The 18,081-nt window shown below is 43.2% G+C and overlaps 1 protein-coding gene across 3 annotated transcripts in view; it reads left to right on the forward strand.

Annotated features, from left to right (window-relative positions):
* Window positions 1–18,081, forward strand: part of GOSR1 (golgi SNAP receptor complex member 1) — a 51,802-nt gene that overhangs the window by 3,606 nt on the left and 30,115 nt on the right. For 2 of the 3 annotated variants that reach the window (XM_062175486.1, XM_062175488.1), the window contains exons 2-6: window positions 602–722; window positions 6,492–6,579; window positions 6,911–7,018; window positions 10,851–10,942; window positions 11,708–11,782. In XM_062175486.1, the coding sequence (XP_062031470.1) occupies window positions 602–722; window positions 6,492–6,579; window positions 6,911–7,018; window positions 10,851–10,942; window positions 11,708–11,782 (484 nt within the window). The remainder of the gene's footprint in view (window positions 1–601; window positions 723–6,491; window positions 6,580–6,910; window positions 7,019–10,850; window positions 10,943–11,707; window positions 11,783–18,081) is intronic. The other variant, XM_062175487.1, reaches the window with a different exon arrangement.

An 18,081-nucleotide genomic window follows, 5' to 3' on the forward strand; every position in this document is an offset into this window, starting at 1 on the left:
AGAAATAATTTCAGGGATATTAGAACAACATTTGTTGTCTAGCTGTCTTTGGAATAAATCTGCCTCTTTTATTGCTATTTGGTTTCTTGCTCCATCCATCTGAAGTTGAAAAAAAGTATATGACTAATTTACTTTCCTGGATAAGTCTTCAGTTTTCTCTTTTATTGGGGATTGGGGGGACTAGATCAGTATCTCCTCATTTTTCACAGTTTGCTTTCTTCACAGTAGCCTTGTGCTGGGCAGGTGTTTGGCTCAGCAGTTAAGACACCACTTGGGAAGCCCATATCAGAGTCAAGTCCCTGTCCCAGCTCCGCTTCTGAGTCCAGCTTCCTGCTAATGCATGCGCTGGGAGGCAGCTGGTGAGGGCTCAAGTAATTGGAACCCTGCCAAACACAGGGGAGACTTGGATTGTGCTCTAGGCTCCTGGCTTCGGCCTGGATCAGCCACAGGTGTTGCAAGCATTTGAGGAGTAAGCAAGTGACTGGAAGATTTCTCTCTGCCTTTCAAATATTTTTTTTAAAAAAAGGAGTAGTCTTGTGATTTTCATGTCTGTTGATGGTCTTTTGGGGTCTAATTATTTGCTCTTATGATTTTGTTTAAGATCTCAGGAAGCAGGCGAGACAGCTGGAAAATGAACTTGACCTGAAGCTAGTTTCCTTCAGTAAACTGTGTACAAGTTACAGTCACAGCAGTGCCCGAGATGGAAGACGCGACAGGTATAGGTACTACCAGATTCTCTTATGCCTTAAACTGTATAATGTTTTTAAAGCATTCAAAGTTAAACTAAAATATATAACCTCTGTAACTTGGTCGGTTCAACTTTTCATGTTTCTTTTTCTCTGTCACCAATTGCTTTATTTTTGTGACTTACTAAATTCTTCCTAATTCTTTCTTTTAAGATTTATTAATATATTTGAAACTCAGAGTTACACAGAGAGAGAAAGAGAGGTCTTCCATCCGTTGGCGTACTCTCCAGCTGGCCACAGCAGCTGGAGCTGTGGCTATCCGAAGCCAGGAGCCAGGAGCTTCTTCCCCGTCTCCCACACAGGTGCAGGGGCCCAGGGCCTGGGCCATCCTCTACTGCTTTCTCAGGCCATAGCAGAGAGCTGGATGGGAAGTGGAGCAACTGGGTCTCTAAGTGGCGCCCATGTGGGATGCCGGCGCTTCAGGCCAGGGCGTTAACCCTCTGCACCACAGCACCAGCCCCAATTCTTCCTAATTCTTGGGACAGCATTTATTTGGAATCCTTAGACAAAGATTGTGACAGTGTTGGGGAGACTGCTAGGACTTAAGAATGAGTTTGTATCAAAAACAAGAATTTTTAGTACAGCTAGTGTAAGAAAATTTGACTGATTTACTCACATGATATTTTTTGTTTTCTAATTGCTAAATAGATCTGAGGAAGTGCCCCAATGCCAAGTATTCCTGCTGTTCTAGTATTTATTCTATTAGACTCTAATGCAGTGTGCAGCCTCAAATTGTTGAAGCTATTTTTAATTTTGGTACTTTTTGGAGAAATCAAGTTATTACCATATTGAATATATGGAAAATGTGTTATCTTTGAATCTTATGCTCACTTTTAGTCAGACTTTTAAAATTGGGAAATATTTAGGACACTTAGAAAATTATAAGGAAGAATATAGTGGACCCTCGGTGCCTATCTGCCAGTTTAAACAGTGATCATTATCAGTTCACTTGAACCCCTGGTGATGTCCAGCATTCTTTCTCTTCATAATCATGTATTTTTCACTATCTGTGTTTATATTTCTAAGCAATTCATGGTATTCTGTTATTGTTATATAATTTGCAATTTGCATTTTTGTTTAATATTATCTTTTTAGATTCAGCTATGGATCTGTAACTAGTATATGCATTTGCTATATATGGTGGTATACTGTGTATGTAGTTTAAACAGTTGATGGATGGATGTTGTTTCTCATTCTTGCTAATTAGCAATAAAAATAATTTGAAAAGCTGACAGGCTGGTGCTGCGGCTAAATAGGCTAATCCTCTGCCTGCGGCGCTGGCACCCCAGGTTCTAGTCCCAGTCGGGGCGCCGGATTCTGTCCTGGTTGCCCCTCCTCCAGGCCAGCTCTTTGCTGTGGTCCGGGAGTGCAGTGGAGGATGGCCCAAGTCCTTGGGCCTTGCACCTGGATGGGAGACCAGGAGAAGCACCTGGCTCCTGACTTCAGATCAGCGCGGTGCGCTGGCCGCAGCGCGCCAGCCACAGCAGCCACTGGGGGGTGAACCAACGGAAAGGAAGACCTTTCACTCTGTCTCTCTCACTGTCCACTCTGCCTGTCACCAAAAAAAAAAAAAAGAAGCTGACAGAGAATATTCATCATATCTCAGGTACTGTTCTAAGAGTTTTATGTAAATCCTGCTGGAAATATTTTAAACAGAATGTTCCTATATTCCTAGCAGTGAAATTCCTGGTATCAAAGTTGTTAGTTGTTAATCTACTCTTACTTAACATGCTTTTCCAAAGGTTAGTAATATGTGGGGTATTTTTCAGCTAATTATAAAGACAACAAAAACTCAGCTTGGATTTGAACCAAGGTCTTTCCACTTCCAGAACACACATTCTAAATCCTACTGTATTCACGTTCCAACAAAAGGCTCATTTCCACACTGTAGCCAAAGTATTGTTTCTTTTAGTAAGGATACATTGCTAGTAAAGAGCAGAGCCAACGTGTTTACCCTAGGACCTTAAATTGATTTATCAACATGTAATATAGATTTTATAGCAGTGTGTTGCTTTGGGTTTACCTTTATGTACCAAGTGAAAAGAATGAGGACTGTTCTTTTATATGACTTTTTTTTTTTTTTTTAAGATTTATTTATTTTGTTTGAAAGTCAGAGTTACACAGAGAGAGAAGGAGAGGGGAAAAAGAGAGAGAGGTCTTTCATCCGATGGTTCTCTCTCCAATTGGCCGCCACGGTCGGAGCTGTGCTGATCCGAAGCCAGGAGCCAGGAGCCTCCTCCGGGTCTCCCATGCAGGTGCAGGGGCCCAAAGACTTGTGTCATCCTTTACTGCTTTTCCAGGCCATGGCAGAGAGCTGGATTGGAAGTGGAGCAGTTGGGACTCGAACCAGCGCCCATATGGGATGCCAGCTCTGCAGGTGGCAGCTTTACCTGCTGTGCCACAGTGCTGGTCCCAAGCTGCTCATTTAGTAGTACATACCACCTGGGGCCTGAGGCGAGTTAGTGGTTTTTCAGAAGAGGCAAAAGAAACTTTTCAGACATGTGGTTTTATAATTTGAATCTGGGGCCAGCATTGTGGTGTAGTGGGTAAAGCCATCTCCTGCAGTGCCGGCATCCCATAAGGGCGCCGGTTTGATTCCTGGCTGTTCTACTTTCGGTCAAACTCTCTGCTATGGCCTGGAAAGCAGTGGAAGATGGCCTAAGTCCTTGGGCCCCTGCACCCGTATGGAAGACCTGGAAGAGGCTCCTGGCTTCAGATCAGCGCATCTCTGGTTGTTGCGGCCAATGAAGAGTGAACTAGCAGATAGAAGACCTCTCTTTCTCTGCCTCTCCTCTCTCTGTGTAACTCTGACTTTCAAATAAGTAAATCTTTAAAAAAACAAAAAAAGATTTATTTGTTTTATTTGAAAAACTCACAGAGAGGCAGAGGCAGAGAGAGAGAGAGAGAGATGTGGTGGGGGGTGGTTTCCATCTGCTGGTTCACTCCCCAGATGGCTGTAATGGTTAGAGCTGCACTGATCCAAAGCCAGGATCCAGGAGCCTAGAGCCTCTTTTGGATCTTGCATGCTGGTTCAGGGACCCAAGGACTTGGGCCATTCTCCATTGCTTTCCCAGGCCACAGCAGAGAGCTGGATCGGAAGTGGAGCATCCTGGACTCAAACCTGCACCCACATGGGATGCCAGCACTGCAGGTGGCAGCCACAATGCCGGCCCCAGATCATGTGTCTTATAAACATAAATACAGAGGGTTACTTTTTTTTTTGTTTTTAAGATTTTATTAATTTATTTGAGAGGTAGAGTTACAGACAGAAAGGTCTTCCATCTGCTGGTTCACCCTCCAAACAGCCGCAACAGCCGGAGCTGGGAAGATCCGAAGCCAGGAGCCAGGAGCTTCTTCTGGGCCTCCCATGCAGGTGCAGGAGCCCAAGGACTTCAGCCATCTTCCATTGCTTTTCCTGACCATAGCAGAGAGCTGGATCGGAAGTGGAGCAGCCAGGACTCACACCGGCACCTATGTGGGATACCAATGCTGCAGGCAGAGGTTTAGCCCACTATGTCACAGCGCCAGCCTGAGGGTTACTATTAAAACATGCAGGGTGGGGCTGGCACTGTGGCGAAGCTGCCGCCTGCAGTGCCAGCATCCCAAATGGGCGCCAGTTTGAGTCCTGGCTGCTTCTCTTCTGATCCAACTCTCTGCTATGGCCTGGGAAACAGCAGAAGATGGGAGACCCAGAAGAAGCTCCTGATTTCGGAATGATCCAGCTGCGGCTGTTGAGGCCATTTGGGGATTGAGCCAGAGGATGGAAGACTCTCTCTCTCTCTCTGCCTTTCAAATAACTAAATCTTTTTTTTTTTTTTTTTTTTTTTGACAGGCAGAGTGGATAGTGAGAGAGAGAGAGACAGAGAGAAAGGTCTTCCTTTTTGCCATTGGTTCACCCTCCAATGGCCGCTGTGGCCGGCGCATCTTGCTGATCCGAAGCCAGGAGCCAGGTGCTTCTCCTGGTCTCCCATGCGGGTGCAGGGCCCAAGGACTTGGGCCATCCTCCACTGCCTTTCCAGGCCATAGCAGAGAGCTGGCCTGGAAGAGGGGCAACCGGGATAGAATCCGGCACCCTGACCGGGACTAGAACCCGGTGTGCCGGCACCGCAAGGTGGGGGATTAGCCTGTTAACCACGGCACCGCCTCTTTTTTTTTTTTTTTTTTTTTTTTTTAAGATTTTATTTATTTGCTTGAAAGTCAGAGTTACACAGAGAGAGGAGGAGAGGCAGAGAGAGAGGTCTTCCATCTGCTGGCTCACTCCCCAATTGACCATAACAGCCAGCATGAGTTGCCCTTATCTGAAGCCAGGCGCTTCCTCCAGGTTTCCTACACAGGTGCAGGGGCCCAAGGACTTGGGCCAGCTTCTACTGCTTCCCCAGGACGTAGCTGGATCAGAAGTGGAGCAGCCATTATGGGATGCCGACACTGCAGACGGCGGTTTTACCCGCTACACCACAGTGCCGGCCCCATCAAATAAATCTTTAAAAAAATTTAAAAATGCATGGCTGTCTGTGTTTTAGCCAATTCCTGATTATTCAGTAACTGGTTATCCGATCTATGGATTGTTTAAATTTAAGTCTAATGAGGGCCGGCGCTGTGGCTCACTTGGTTAATTCTCCGCCTGCGACGCCAGCATCCCATATAGGTGCCGGGTTCTAGTCCCTGCTCCCCCTCTTCCAGTCCAGCTCTCTGCTGTGGCCCTGGAGGGCAGTGGAGGATGGCACAAGTATTTGGGCTCCTGCACCCGCATGGGAGACCAGGAAGAAGCACCTGGCTCCTGGCTTCAGATTGGTGCAGCGCCGGCTGCAGTACCGGCCATAGCGCCGGCCATAGAGGCCATTTGGGGAGTGAACCAACAAAGGAAGACCTTTCTCTCTGTCTCTCTCTCACTGTCTAACTCTGCCTGTCAAATTAAAAAAAAAAAAAAAAAGTCTAATGAACCATAACTTCTTTGGGGTAGAATTTTTTTTTTTTTTTTTTTTTTTTTTTTGACAGGCAGAGTGGACAGTGAGAGAGAGAGACAGAGAGAAAGGTCTTCCTTTGCCGTTGGTTCACCCTCCAATGGCCGCCGCGGTAGCGCGCTGCGGCCGGCGCACTGCGCTGATCCGATGGCAGGAGCCAGGTGCTTCTCCTGGTCTCCCATGGGGTGCAGGGCCCAAGCACTTGGGCCATCCTCCACTGCACTCCCTGGCCACAGCAGAGAGCTGGCCTGGAAGAGGGGCAACCGGGACAGGATCGGTGCCCCGACCGGGACTAGAACCCGGTGTGCCGGCGCCGCAAGGCAGAGGATTAGCCTAGTGAGCCGCGGCGCCGGCCTTTGGGGTAGAATTTTTAAGATTATTCCTCATAGACCCTGTAGCACAATACATTGTATAACTCCTCTTACATGCTGTATCTCTTAGTGCTACAGTTTCATTTCACATAATTTGTTCTCAGATTCAAAATTGGGCATTGCCATTAGATTAAGTTAATTCCTATCATTTGGGAAACAGTAAACAAGCATTTGGAATTTCTTTACATTATTAGAGATTGGAGCTATTAATGCTTGGGAAGATCTTGTATTTGATGATATTTTATGCTGAAATAAAATACTCAGTAATCATTATAGGAGAACTTCTATAAAAATAATTTCTGATTTTTATGTCTCAGAGATTCTATTTGACCTCTTTAAGAATTCTTTATTGTTTTAAGTGGATTTTAAAGGACTATGTGAGTAATGGATTCCCTTTCATTGAACTTCTCTAGTTCTGACACAACACCCCTTTTAAACGGATCAAGTCAAGACAGAATGTTTGAAACAATGGCCATTGAGATTGAACAGCTTTTGGCAAGAGTAAGTGCTTTCTGTTGATTTACTGTTTTGCTAATATCTGTATACTTGTTAGATATGATCCAGGATTATGTTAATGCAGACATGTTTATTGAAAGCACCCATTTGTTCAAGATATGTGTCTCACCAGGCCACTCGAATTTCAGTGAAAGCCATTCCCATGTTGTATAGGTGGTGTTCTAGCAATTAGGGAATGGGGAGGAAATGCCGAATCCTTACCTATTGTCTTGTGTGGTGTTTCTGCTGTCAGCCAAAAGAGCATATAGACAGTTTTCTGTTAGCTGTTATTAGTGCTTTCTAAATTATTTTTGTTTTCTTCTTTCTTTCTTTCTAGCTTACAGGAGTGAATGATAAAATGGCAGAATATACCAATAGTGCAGGTGTTCCCTCATTGAACGCAGCTCTGATGCACACACTACAGCGACACAGAGACATATTGCAGGTAATATCTTGGGCTTGAGACTTGGGCAAGAGGGTTTTTTTCTATATCACTGAATAGGATGTGTATTCATGTATTTTAAAGAGCAAAGAGGGGGGCCGGTGCTGTGGGATAGTGGGTAAAGCTCCCACCTGCAATGCGGGCATCCCATATGGGCGCCAGTTTGAGTCTTAGCTGCTCTACTTCTGGTCCAGCTCTCTGCTATGGCCTGGGAAAGCAGTGGAGGATGGCCCAAGTCCTTGGACCCCTGCACCTGCATGGGAGACCTGGAGAAAACTCTTGGCTCCTGGCTTCGGATCAGCATAGCTGTGGCCTCTGTGGCCAGTTGGGCAGTGAACCAGCAGATGGAAGACCCCCCCCACCCCCCTCTCTCTTTCTTTTTCTCTTTCTCTCCCTCTCTCCCCTCTCCCCCTCCTGCACCCGCATGGGAGACACAGAAGAAGCTCCTTGCTCCTGGCTTCAATTGGCGCAGCTCTGGCCGTTGCGGCCAATTGGGAAGTGAGCCAACCGATGGAATACCTCTCTCTCTCTCTCTCCTCTATGTAACTCTGACTTTCAAATAAATAAATAAATCTCTAAAAAAAAAAAAAAAAAACACACAAAAAACTTAAAAACTAGAGTAAAGATAGTTTGATTCTTGAGAAAAAAAACTTTCAATATAGTATAATACAAAATTCATGGATAGATGCAAATATGCATGGAAATTTAGTTTCTGATAAGGGTTGTGTTTTAAATCAGTGGGGTGAAGTGAAATTATAAACAGACTGTAACAATTGACTAATTGGGGGGATATGAATGATAGCAATTTCAGTCTCTCTTTTTATTTTTTTTTTATTTTTGACAGGCAGAGTGGATAGTAAGAGAGAGAGACAGAGAGAAAAGTCTTCCTTTGCCTTTGGTTCACCCTCCAATGGCCGCCGCGGCTGGCGCGCTGCAGCCGGCGCACAGCGCTGATCCGAAGGCAGGAGCCAGGTGCTTCTCCTGGTCTCCCATGGGGTGCAGGGCCCAAGCACTTGGGCCATCCTCCACTGCCTTCCCGGGCCACAGCAGAGAGCTGGCCTGGAAGAGGGGCAACCGGGACAGAATCCGGTGCCCCGACAGGGACTAGAACCCGGTGTGCTGGCGCCACAAGGCGGAGGATTAGCCTGTTGAGCCACGGCGCCAGCTAATTTCAGTCTCTCTTTCAGTTCTCATACCCAGAATATATTCCAAGTGGATTAAAAATTTTAATGTTGAAAAAGAAACCATTGGAAGTTCAGAGTAATGCATGAATGAAATTTATTAATTTTGGGTGGTACAGTTCAAGACCTAATTCAGGAAACTTCTAAATGGACAAATTCATGAAATATACAGAGAAATTATAGAAATTAACAGAAAAAGACAATTTAATACGAAAATGGACAAAGAATATGAACTTCCTTACAAAAAAAGAATGACCAAAATCTCATTTTATTTCACCTGTGACATTTATTTATTTTATTATTTTATTTATTTATTATTATATTTATTTTTATTTAATTTCACCTATGAGATTTCTTTTTTATTTATTTATTTTAAGATTTTATTTATTTGAGTGACAGAGTTACAGGAGAGAGGGACAGACAGAAAGAGAGGTCTTCTGTCTTCTAGTTCACTCCCCAAATGGCCACAACGGCTGGAGCTGGGTCAATCTGAAGCCAGGAGCTTCTTCCAGGTCTCCCATGAGGGTTCAGGGACCCAAGCACTTGGGCCATCTTCTACTGCTTTCCCAGGACATAGCAGGGAGCTGGATAGGAAGAGAGCAGCTAGGACTCAAACCAGTGCCCATATGGGATGCTGGTGCTGCAAGAAGGAGGATTAGCCCACTATACCACAGCACTGACCCCAAGAATGACCAAAATCATAAAAAGATGTATGATTTTTACTGGTCAGATTAGTAAGTATTGAAACTTATCTCCCATTACTGGCAAAATTATAGAATACTAGACACTTGTATGTTATTGGTGGGAACATAAATTGGTGCAGGGTTGAAGAAAAGGGTACAGTAAAATAAATATGAAAGACTATTGCAGCTGAAACTTTTTTTTTTTTTAATTTATTTGCGAGAGCGAGCACTTCCATCCCTGGGTTCAGTCCTCCAAATGCCTTCAACAGTCAGTGCAGGGCTGGGCTTGGCCAAGGGTGAGAATTGGGAACTCAAGACAAGTCTACTGCATGGATGGTAGGAACCCAACTATTGGCGTCTTAACTACTAGGCTCAAAACCCTCCCTGCTGCTTTTTGTTGCTGCTGTTGTTAAGATTGATTTGTTTGAGGGCTAGCGCTGTGGCATAGTAGGCTAAGCCTCTGCCTGCAACGCCGGCATCCCATATGGGTGCCAGTTCATGTCCCAGCTGCTCCACTTCCAATCCAGCTCTCTGCTTATGGCCTGGGAAAGCAGGGGAGGGTGGCCCAAGTGCTTGGGCCCCCGCACCCATGTTGGGGACAGAGGAAGCTCCTGGCTCAGCTCCAGCTGTTGTAGCCATTTGGAGAGTAGACCAGCAGATGGAAGACCTTTCTCTTTCTCTCTTGTCTGTCACTCTGCCTCTCAAAGAAATACATAAAATCTAAAAAAAAAAAAAAGGGGGGGGGTATTTATTTGAAAGGCAAAGTGACAAAGACAAAAATACAAGGACACAATAGCCAGGTCTGGCCCTTTCTGAAGCCAGGAACCTAGAACTTCATCCTGGTCTCCCATGTGGGTGGCAGAAGCCCAAGTACTTGGGCCATCTTCTACTGCCTTCCCAGGTGCATTAGCAGGGAGCTGGATTGAAAGTAGAGTAGATGAGACTTGAATGAGTGCTTTCATATGGGATGCTGGTGTAGCAAACAGCTGCTTCACCCGTTGCTCTACATGCGTGCCTCTGCAGCATTTTTTAATAGCAAAAAAAAATTAAAATGTTTATCAGTAGGGAATTTATTAAATTAGAGTCATAAGGTAATAATATTTATTTTGTTCAGCTGTTAAGATTATGTAAGTTTCTAGTTGCTGATATGGAAAGATTGCTTGACATTTTATGATGTACAGAAACAAGGTATACGTTAGAGTGGATAGTAATTATTTCTTTAGAAAAAAATGAAAGAAATAACAGATGAGCTTGTACATGTAAAATATACTTCCTAAAAGAAAACCCAAGAATGTATTGACAGTTGTGAGCTGTAAGGCAGGGTGTTTGTTTTTATCTTTATTCCTTTTGATGTTCTTTTCATATTCTCCCCAGGATCATGGTTGTTTTTGTTTTCAGAAGGTTAACATGTACTTTCTGAGAGATGAGATTTTGATTTTGAACTTTATCTGCTTTTCTGAATTTTAAAAACAATATTCCTTAAATCTTTTTAAAATAGCCATATAAAAATAAAATATTTAATGATTGTTTTGTTCTTTACAGTTCTCTGTTCTTTTGATTAATTTAGGAAATTAACTGTCCGGATACAGTTAATTCTCTGAAAGAAAATAAGCCCATGGATGTACAATCGAATAGAAAGAACCTCCCAACTTTTATCCTAGGCTGTTTTAATCATTTTATCTTAGATTTTTTTCTAATTCTATCTCATAAGACAAAGGTGCTGGAAGATCTGGAGCACAGGAATTTTAAATGACACTGATAACCCATGAATTATTTTCATTTGAAAGAAGTTAGTCACTCTTTAGGAAAGTAATTAAAAAGTTATTTTCACCTTTTGATAATTTAATTTCTTAAATAGCAGTTTTCTTGATAGACATTCACAATACGATAACAATGCATAACTGATTCAATCAAATGGAAATAGCAGTGCGTAACTAGCTTATGTTGAGACTGGATATTGGTTTATTGCAGGATTATACGCATGAATTCCATAAAACGAAAGCAAATTTTGTAGCAATACGGGAAAGGGAGAATCTCATGGGATCAGTGCGAAAGGATATTGAGTAAGTTACCTTTTATATTTTGTAGGACATTCAGATTTAGCTTTAGAATGTGTCTGTGATTAATTTCAAATGAGTCGGAAAACCATGATTTAGATTTCAGAATCTCTAATTCCCATTTCTTTGTCTTTGAACATTGTAACAACAACATGGTCCTAATCTACCTTGTATTGTATCAGTTATATCTCTTGACTTCTGTCAACCCTGACTTTACTGTCTTAGTTCAAAGTTCAGCTTAGATGATCTCTTCATGAATTCTTCTCTGATTTCTTACCGCCCACCCTAAGAATTACATTATCAATAACTGAAGTTTTCTATGTCTCACTTCCTGATTGTTATGTATCTCCTGCCCATTAATTATATTTTCAGGTAGCTATTATCATAGCATTACTTATTTTTTTTGGAATATTGAAATCTTCCCAGATTTAATACAGTTTCATAGCCTCACATGAAATTATTAAAGGACTGCTAACATTTTTGTACTGATATCATTCCTGATGTGGTCATTTGGGGAGCTGAGTGAACCAGCAGATGGAAGATAATTCCCTCCCTTCCCCTCTCCCCTGTACCTGTCTCTCTACCTTTCAAATAAATAAATTAGAGAAACATTCGTATTTCTTTATATCATTCTTAGTGGGAAGTGGAAAAGGTTACATATTTTAATTGTTCATTCAAAACCATGAAGCCACTCAATTTGTCTACTTTGAATATCATTGGAATTAGTCACTTAATATGATTTTGCGGTATCTGTTCTTTTCTCTGTTCTAGGTCATATAAAAGTGGGTCTGGAGTCAACAACAGAAGAACTGAACTGTTTTTGAAAGAACATGATCACCTTCGAAAGTAAGTATTTAGTGTTCGTGCACCATTTTTCCCTGTTTCCTAATTTACTTACTTATCTATAAAATATCTTATGCTTTTTATTATACCAAGTATCCTGTCAATTATAGTTCATTTTATTCTTCTAAATATTCAATTTGATAGAACTAGAATTGCAACTGCTCAACTGGAATTAGAAGAAAAAACTGTGCTGTTAATTCTTTGTCATTTAATTGTTAACTGAATTTTTTTTTTTTTTAAGATTTATTTATTTGAAATTAAGAGAGAGAGAGAGCTTCCATCTACTGATTCACTCCCCCAAATGACCACAATGGCCATAGTTGGGCCAGACCAAAGCCCGGAGCCAAGAGCTTCATCTGAGTCTTCTGTCTTTTGCTGCTTTCCCAGGCACATTAGTAGGGAGCTGAATCAAAATGGAGCAGCAGAGCCAGCATTGTGGTACAGTAGGTTAATCCTATGCCTGTGGCGCCAGCATCCCATATGGGCGCCAGTTCTAGTCCCAGATATTCCTCTTCTGATCTAGCTCTGCTATGGCCTGCTTCTTCATAAGCAGTAGAAGATGGCCCAAGCACTTGGGCTCTTGCATCTGCGTGAAAAGAAGCTCCTGGCTCCTGGCTTTGGATTGGCCCATTACTGACTGTTGTCATTTGAGGAGTGAACTAATGGATGGATGACCTTTCTCTCTCTCCCTCCCTCTCACTGTCTGTAATTCTACCTCTCAAATATATAAAATAAAATCTTAAAAAAAAGTGGAGCTTGGGCCAGTGCCACAGCTCAATAGGCTAATCCTCCACCTGCGGCGCCAGCACCCTGGATTCTAGTCCTGGTCGGGGCACCGGATTCTGTCCCGGTTGCTCCTCTTCCAGGCCGGTTCTCTGCTGTGGCCCAGGAGTGCAGTGGAGGATGGCCCAAGTGCTTGGGCCCAGCACCCTCATGGGAGACCAGGATAAGCACCTGGCTCCTGGCTTCTGATCAGCGCGGTGCGCTGGCCGCAGCAGCCATTGGAGGGTGAACCAACAGTAAAGGAAGACCTTTCTCTCTGTCTCTCTCTCTCACTGTCCACTCTGCCTGTCAAAAAAAAAAAAAGTAGAGCATGGCCGGCACCACAGCTCACTAGGCTAATCCTCTGCTTGTGGCGCTGGAACCCTGGGTTCTAGTCCCAGTTGGGGTGCCAGATTCTGTCCTGGCTGCTCCTCTTCCAGTCCAGCTCTCTGCTGTGGCCCGGGAAGGCAGTGGAGGATGATGGCCCAAGTGCTTGGGCTCTGCACCCGCATGGGAGACCAGGAGGAAGCATCTGGCTCCTGGCTTCGGATTGGCGCAGCGCACCGGTCGTAGCGGCCGTTTGGGGAGTGAACCAACAGAAGGAAGACCTTTCTCTCTCTCTCCCTCTCCCTCTCACTCTCTCTCACTGTCTAACTCTGCATGTCAAATAAAAAAAAAAAAAAAAAAAGTGGAGCTGTCAGGACTCAAATTGGTGCCCATATGGGATGCCAGGTATCACAGGTGGCAGCTTTGCCCTTGTGCCATAGTGCCAGTCCCCAGAAATGTTTTCTTACTACTTTAGTGTGTTTTTCTTTTATCAAGTCTATTGCTTTGTACTTTTGTGCACTATTATAGGTTATTAGTAATAATAATACTCATGAAGACTTAGGTTTGAATGGCCTATTAACACTTATATGGAAAGAAGCTTTATAAAGGATACTTAGACCATGTGTCAAAAAATATTTTTTTAAGGCCAGCGCCGTGGCTCACAAGGCTAATCCTCCACCTGCGGCGCCGGCACACCGGGTTCTAGTCCCGGTCGGGGCACCAATCCTGTCCCGGTTGCCCCTCTTCCAGGCCAGCTCTCTGCTGTGGCCCGGGAGTGCAGTGGAGGATGGCCCAAGTCCTTGGGCCCTGCACACCATGGGAGACCAGGATAAGCACCTGGCTCCTGCCATCGGATCAGCACGGTGCGCCGGCCGCAGCGCGCTACCGCGGCGGCCATTGGAGGGTGAACCAACGGCAAAAGGAAGACCTTTCTCTCTGTCTCTCTCTCACTGTCCACTCTGCCTGTCAAAAAATTAAAAAAAAAAAAAAAATTTTTTTTAAAGATGTATTTATTTATTTGAAAGGCAGAGAGAGAGGAGAAGTCTTCCATCCATTTGCTCACTCCCCAAATGGCCACAATAGCCAGAGCTGGGCTGATCCGAAGCCAGGAGCCCAGAGCTTCTTCCTAGTCTCCCACATGGGTGTAGGGGCCCAAGGACTTGAGCCATTCTCTGCTGCTTTCCCATGCCACAGCAGAGAGCTAGATTGGAAGTGGAGCAGCCAGGACTCGAACCAGTACCCATATGGGATGCTGCCACTGCAAGCAGCAGCTTTACCCACTACACCACAGCACCAGCCCCCCATGTATCAAAATTTTTTAATGTTTTATTTTCAAAAATATCAGAGTAAAACACCTGAGAATTTGGTTGTGCTATTCATTTTAAAACAAATCATCATACTCTATTCCTGCTTCATCTGTTTTTCTCCTAAATGTACTCTTTTCTTTGTTTTTCTCTTTTTTTGTTGTAGAACTTAAGGACCAAAAAATTATTTATCTCTGAACTCAGCTTGTAAACAGTCGAGCAGCTTTTGTATCTATGATAATTAAATATTAGGAATTACATTAGTATTTGCTACTCAGTGTCGAATGTTAATCATAAGAGCTTAATGTTCCATTCAATTTATTTTTCTTTAAAGATCATAACTTGAAATATAAGCTGTTGAAATCAAAACACTGAATAATCAAGATCTATTTAGAAACTTGGATGCCTTAGTGTTAAACAGTTACACATGTTTTTTCTTAATCTGTTGCTAGTTACAGAATGACACAAGGGGGCAGTCTCTCTTGCAGTATGTGTAGTTTATAGTCATTCTTGGCTTTCGTCATGTTTTTGTATTTGATAAAAAATATCATAAACAGAATTTTGCATTTACCCAAAACTATGTTACTATATTTTAAGGGTATGGAGTAATTTAAGGGATAATAAAAGATTATATCAGTGTTTTTGCTTTTATTGCCTCAAATTAAGGAGAAATACAGCAGTTTATTTTTTTATTTGTATCTCATAAATACAACATAAGAAACATGGTAATTCTTCCCACCATACCCACCCTCCCACCCACTCTCCCTCTCCTCTTCTCCCTCCCTCTCCTGTTTAGCCTTAGAAAGAAAAAAGAAAAAAAGTAAAAACTATTCCTCAACAGTCTAGACAAGGGCTGTTCAATGTTACTGCTTCTCAGAGGTGGTTCCATTTTTTTATCCTCCCTTTCTCTTTTCCCTTCCGTCCTTTCCCTTCTTTACTTTCAGGAACTTGATTATCTTTAAAGAACCCTAGAATGATACATTTTTTACGAGCTCTTAGACATACTATAACTTATGAGACATAATAAAACCGTCCATTTAATACACTAAAAGGAAGTGATTCTTTATAAAAATAGTTTAAAAAAAAAGATTTATTTATCTATTTGAAAGAATTACACAGAGAGAGAAGGAGAGGCAGAAGAAGAGAGAGAGAGAGAGAGAGAGGTCCTCCATCCAGTAGTTTACTCCCCAATTGGCTGCAATGGCCGGAGCTGCGCCAATCCAAAGCCAGGAGCCAGGAACCTCCTCCAGGTCTCCCATGCAGGTGCAGGGGCCCAAGGACTTGAGCCATTGTCCTCTGTTTTCCCAGGCCATAGCAGAGAGCTGGATTGGAAGTGGAGCAGCTGAAACTTGAACTGGTGCCATGGGATGCTGGTACTGCAGGTGATGGCTTTACTCACTACACCACAGTGCCGGCCCCATAAAAATTAGTTTTACTATTAAGTCTCATGGTACAATTCTTTGGGGACAGAGGCCCTTCATGGAAAATTAGTGCACAGTGACTCTTGTTGTTTATTTAATAAATAACACTCTTATGTATGATGTCAGTGATCACCCAAGGCTCTTGACATGAGCTGCCTTGGCTATGGAAGCCTTTTGGATCCACTAGCTCGACAAGGCCATAAGCAAAGTGGAAGATCTCTCCTCCCTTCAGAGAAAAGTACATCCTTCTTTGGGGGCTGCCTCTTTCCATATGGGATGTCAGCACTGCAGGCGGTGGCTTTACCCACTGTGCCACAGTGCCAGTCCCCAGACTTACTTATTTATCTGAAAGGCAGAATTACAGAGAGGGAGAGGCAGAGATATTCCATCTGCTGGTTCATTCCCCAGTGGCCACGATGGTTGGAGCTGGGCCAGTCTAAAGCCAGGACCCAGGAGAGTTTTCCAGGTCTCCAATGTGTGTGCAGGGGCCCAAACACTTGGACCATCTTCCACCTCTGTCCTAGATGCTTCATTAGCAGGAGGCTGAATCAGAAGTAGAGCAGCTGGATCTCGAACTTTGATCTCAAACTGTTGTGCATATGAGATGCCGGCATGGCAGGTGGCAGCTTAACTCATTACACTATGCTACAGTGCTACCCCCCACTGTTGTTCATTTTACATAGGAAAAAATGAAACAATGCAAGTAATGCATCTTTAATAAATTTGTTTAGGGTTATAAAAATGTTCAAGTTGGAAATCAAAAGATATTTTTATGTTTTTGATTATAGTGTCTCAGACATTTTATAGATAATTTATATTTTTCCTTTTAGCCTTGTGAATAAATTTGTTCATTCTGTACGCAGAGTTACTGAAGCAGGATAAAGTTGAATGTAATGAGTTCTGATGAATTAGAGGAATTGTGAGACTGAAAGCAAGGCCTTAGCAGCTGATCTCGGTATTAGAACACAAAGCTTCCAGATACCTTTTTAAATAATTGATCTTGGGGCAGAAAGACATTTCACATAGCTTGCAGATGGTTAAGATGCTGGCATCTCAAATCGAAGTGCCTGAGTTTAATGCCTGGCTCTGGCGCCTGGCACTGGCTCCTGACTCTGGCTTCCTGCTAATGCCTCCCTGGGAGGCAGCCTCTGTGGCTAAAGTAATTGGGTTCTTCTCACTTGTGTTGAAGCCTGTATTGAATTTTCCACTCTATCCCACCCCCACCATTATGGGCATTCGGGGAGTGAACCAGCAGGTAACTGCTTCTGTCTATCTGTCTTTACCTGCCTCTCAAACTAATAAAAACAATTTCAGTCTGTATTTTTGTATAAATTACAAATATTTGCTATATAATAAAATGACTGAATATTATGTTGACAAAATAGCAAACTTTTTCTGTTTTTTTTGTCCTTGTTTTTTAAAGATTTATTTATTTATTTGAAAATCAAGAGTTACAGAGAGGACAAACAGATCTCCTATCTGCTGGTTCACTCCCCAGTTGACCACAAAATGGTCAAAGTGCTTAGGCCTCTGTCACCCAGATGGAGTATGATAGTTTTGGCTTCAGCCTGGCTGGGCCCTGCCATTTCGGCCATTTGGATAGTGAACCAGTGAATGGAAGATCAGTTTCATTATATTCTCTCTCTCTCTCTCTATCTCTCTATCTTTATCCAACTGCTTTTCAAGTAAATAAATACTTAAAAGATTTAAATAAATTATGTATATAGAGTCTGTAATATTTTTTACTTATAAACAGATTGTGGGCCTTCTCGTGTTATTTGATAGTTTTGGTTTTGAGTCATGTAGTGCCTATATTCCATAATTTAGGTAAACTATAAGTCATATAAGCATTTCACTAATGTTGGCCTTTAGATTATTTTTATTTTTTACTATTCTTTTTTTTTTTTTTGACAGGCAGAGTGGACAGTGAGAAAGAGAGACAGAAAGGTCTTCCTTTTGCCGTTGGTTCACCCTCCAATGGCCGCCACGGTAGGCGCGCTGTGGCTGGCGCACCGCGCTGATCCGACGGCAGGAGCCAGGTGCTTCTCCTGGTCTCCCATGGGGTGCAGTGCCCAAGGACCATGGCCATCCTCCACTGCACTCCCTGGCCACAGCAGAGAGCTGGCCTGGAAGAGGGACAACCGGGACAGGATCGGTGCCCCGACAGGGACTAGAACCCTGTGTGCCGGCGCCGCAAGGCGGAGGATTAGCCTAGTGAGCCGCGGCGCCGGCTCTATTTTTTACTATTCTAAGTAGTGAATTTTTTACAGATATGTTTCCATAATTATTTCCTTAAAATAGTTTAGTTTACTAGAATTAGAATTGCAGGATCACAAAATATAATCATTTTAAAAATTTTTGAGGGATTGACGCTGTAGTTCAGTGGGTTAAGCCACTACCTACAGTGCCAGCATCCCATTTGGGCGCTGTTTCGAGTCCTGGCTGCTCCATTTCCTATCCAGCTCCCTGTTAATGCACCTGGGAAAAT

The sequence above is a fragment of the Lepus europaeus genome, chromosome 18 (assembly GCF_033115175.1).
Source record: "Lepus europaeus isolate LE1 chromosome 18, mLepTim1.pri, whole genome shotgun sequence".
Classification (NCBI taxonomy): Eukaryota; Metazoa; Chordata; class Mammalia; order Lagomorpha; family Leporidae; genus Lepus; species Lepus europaeus.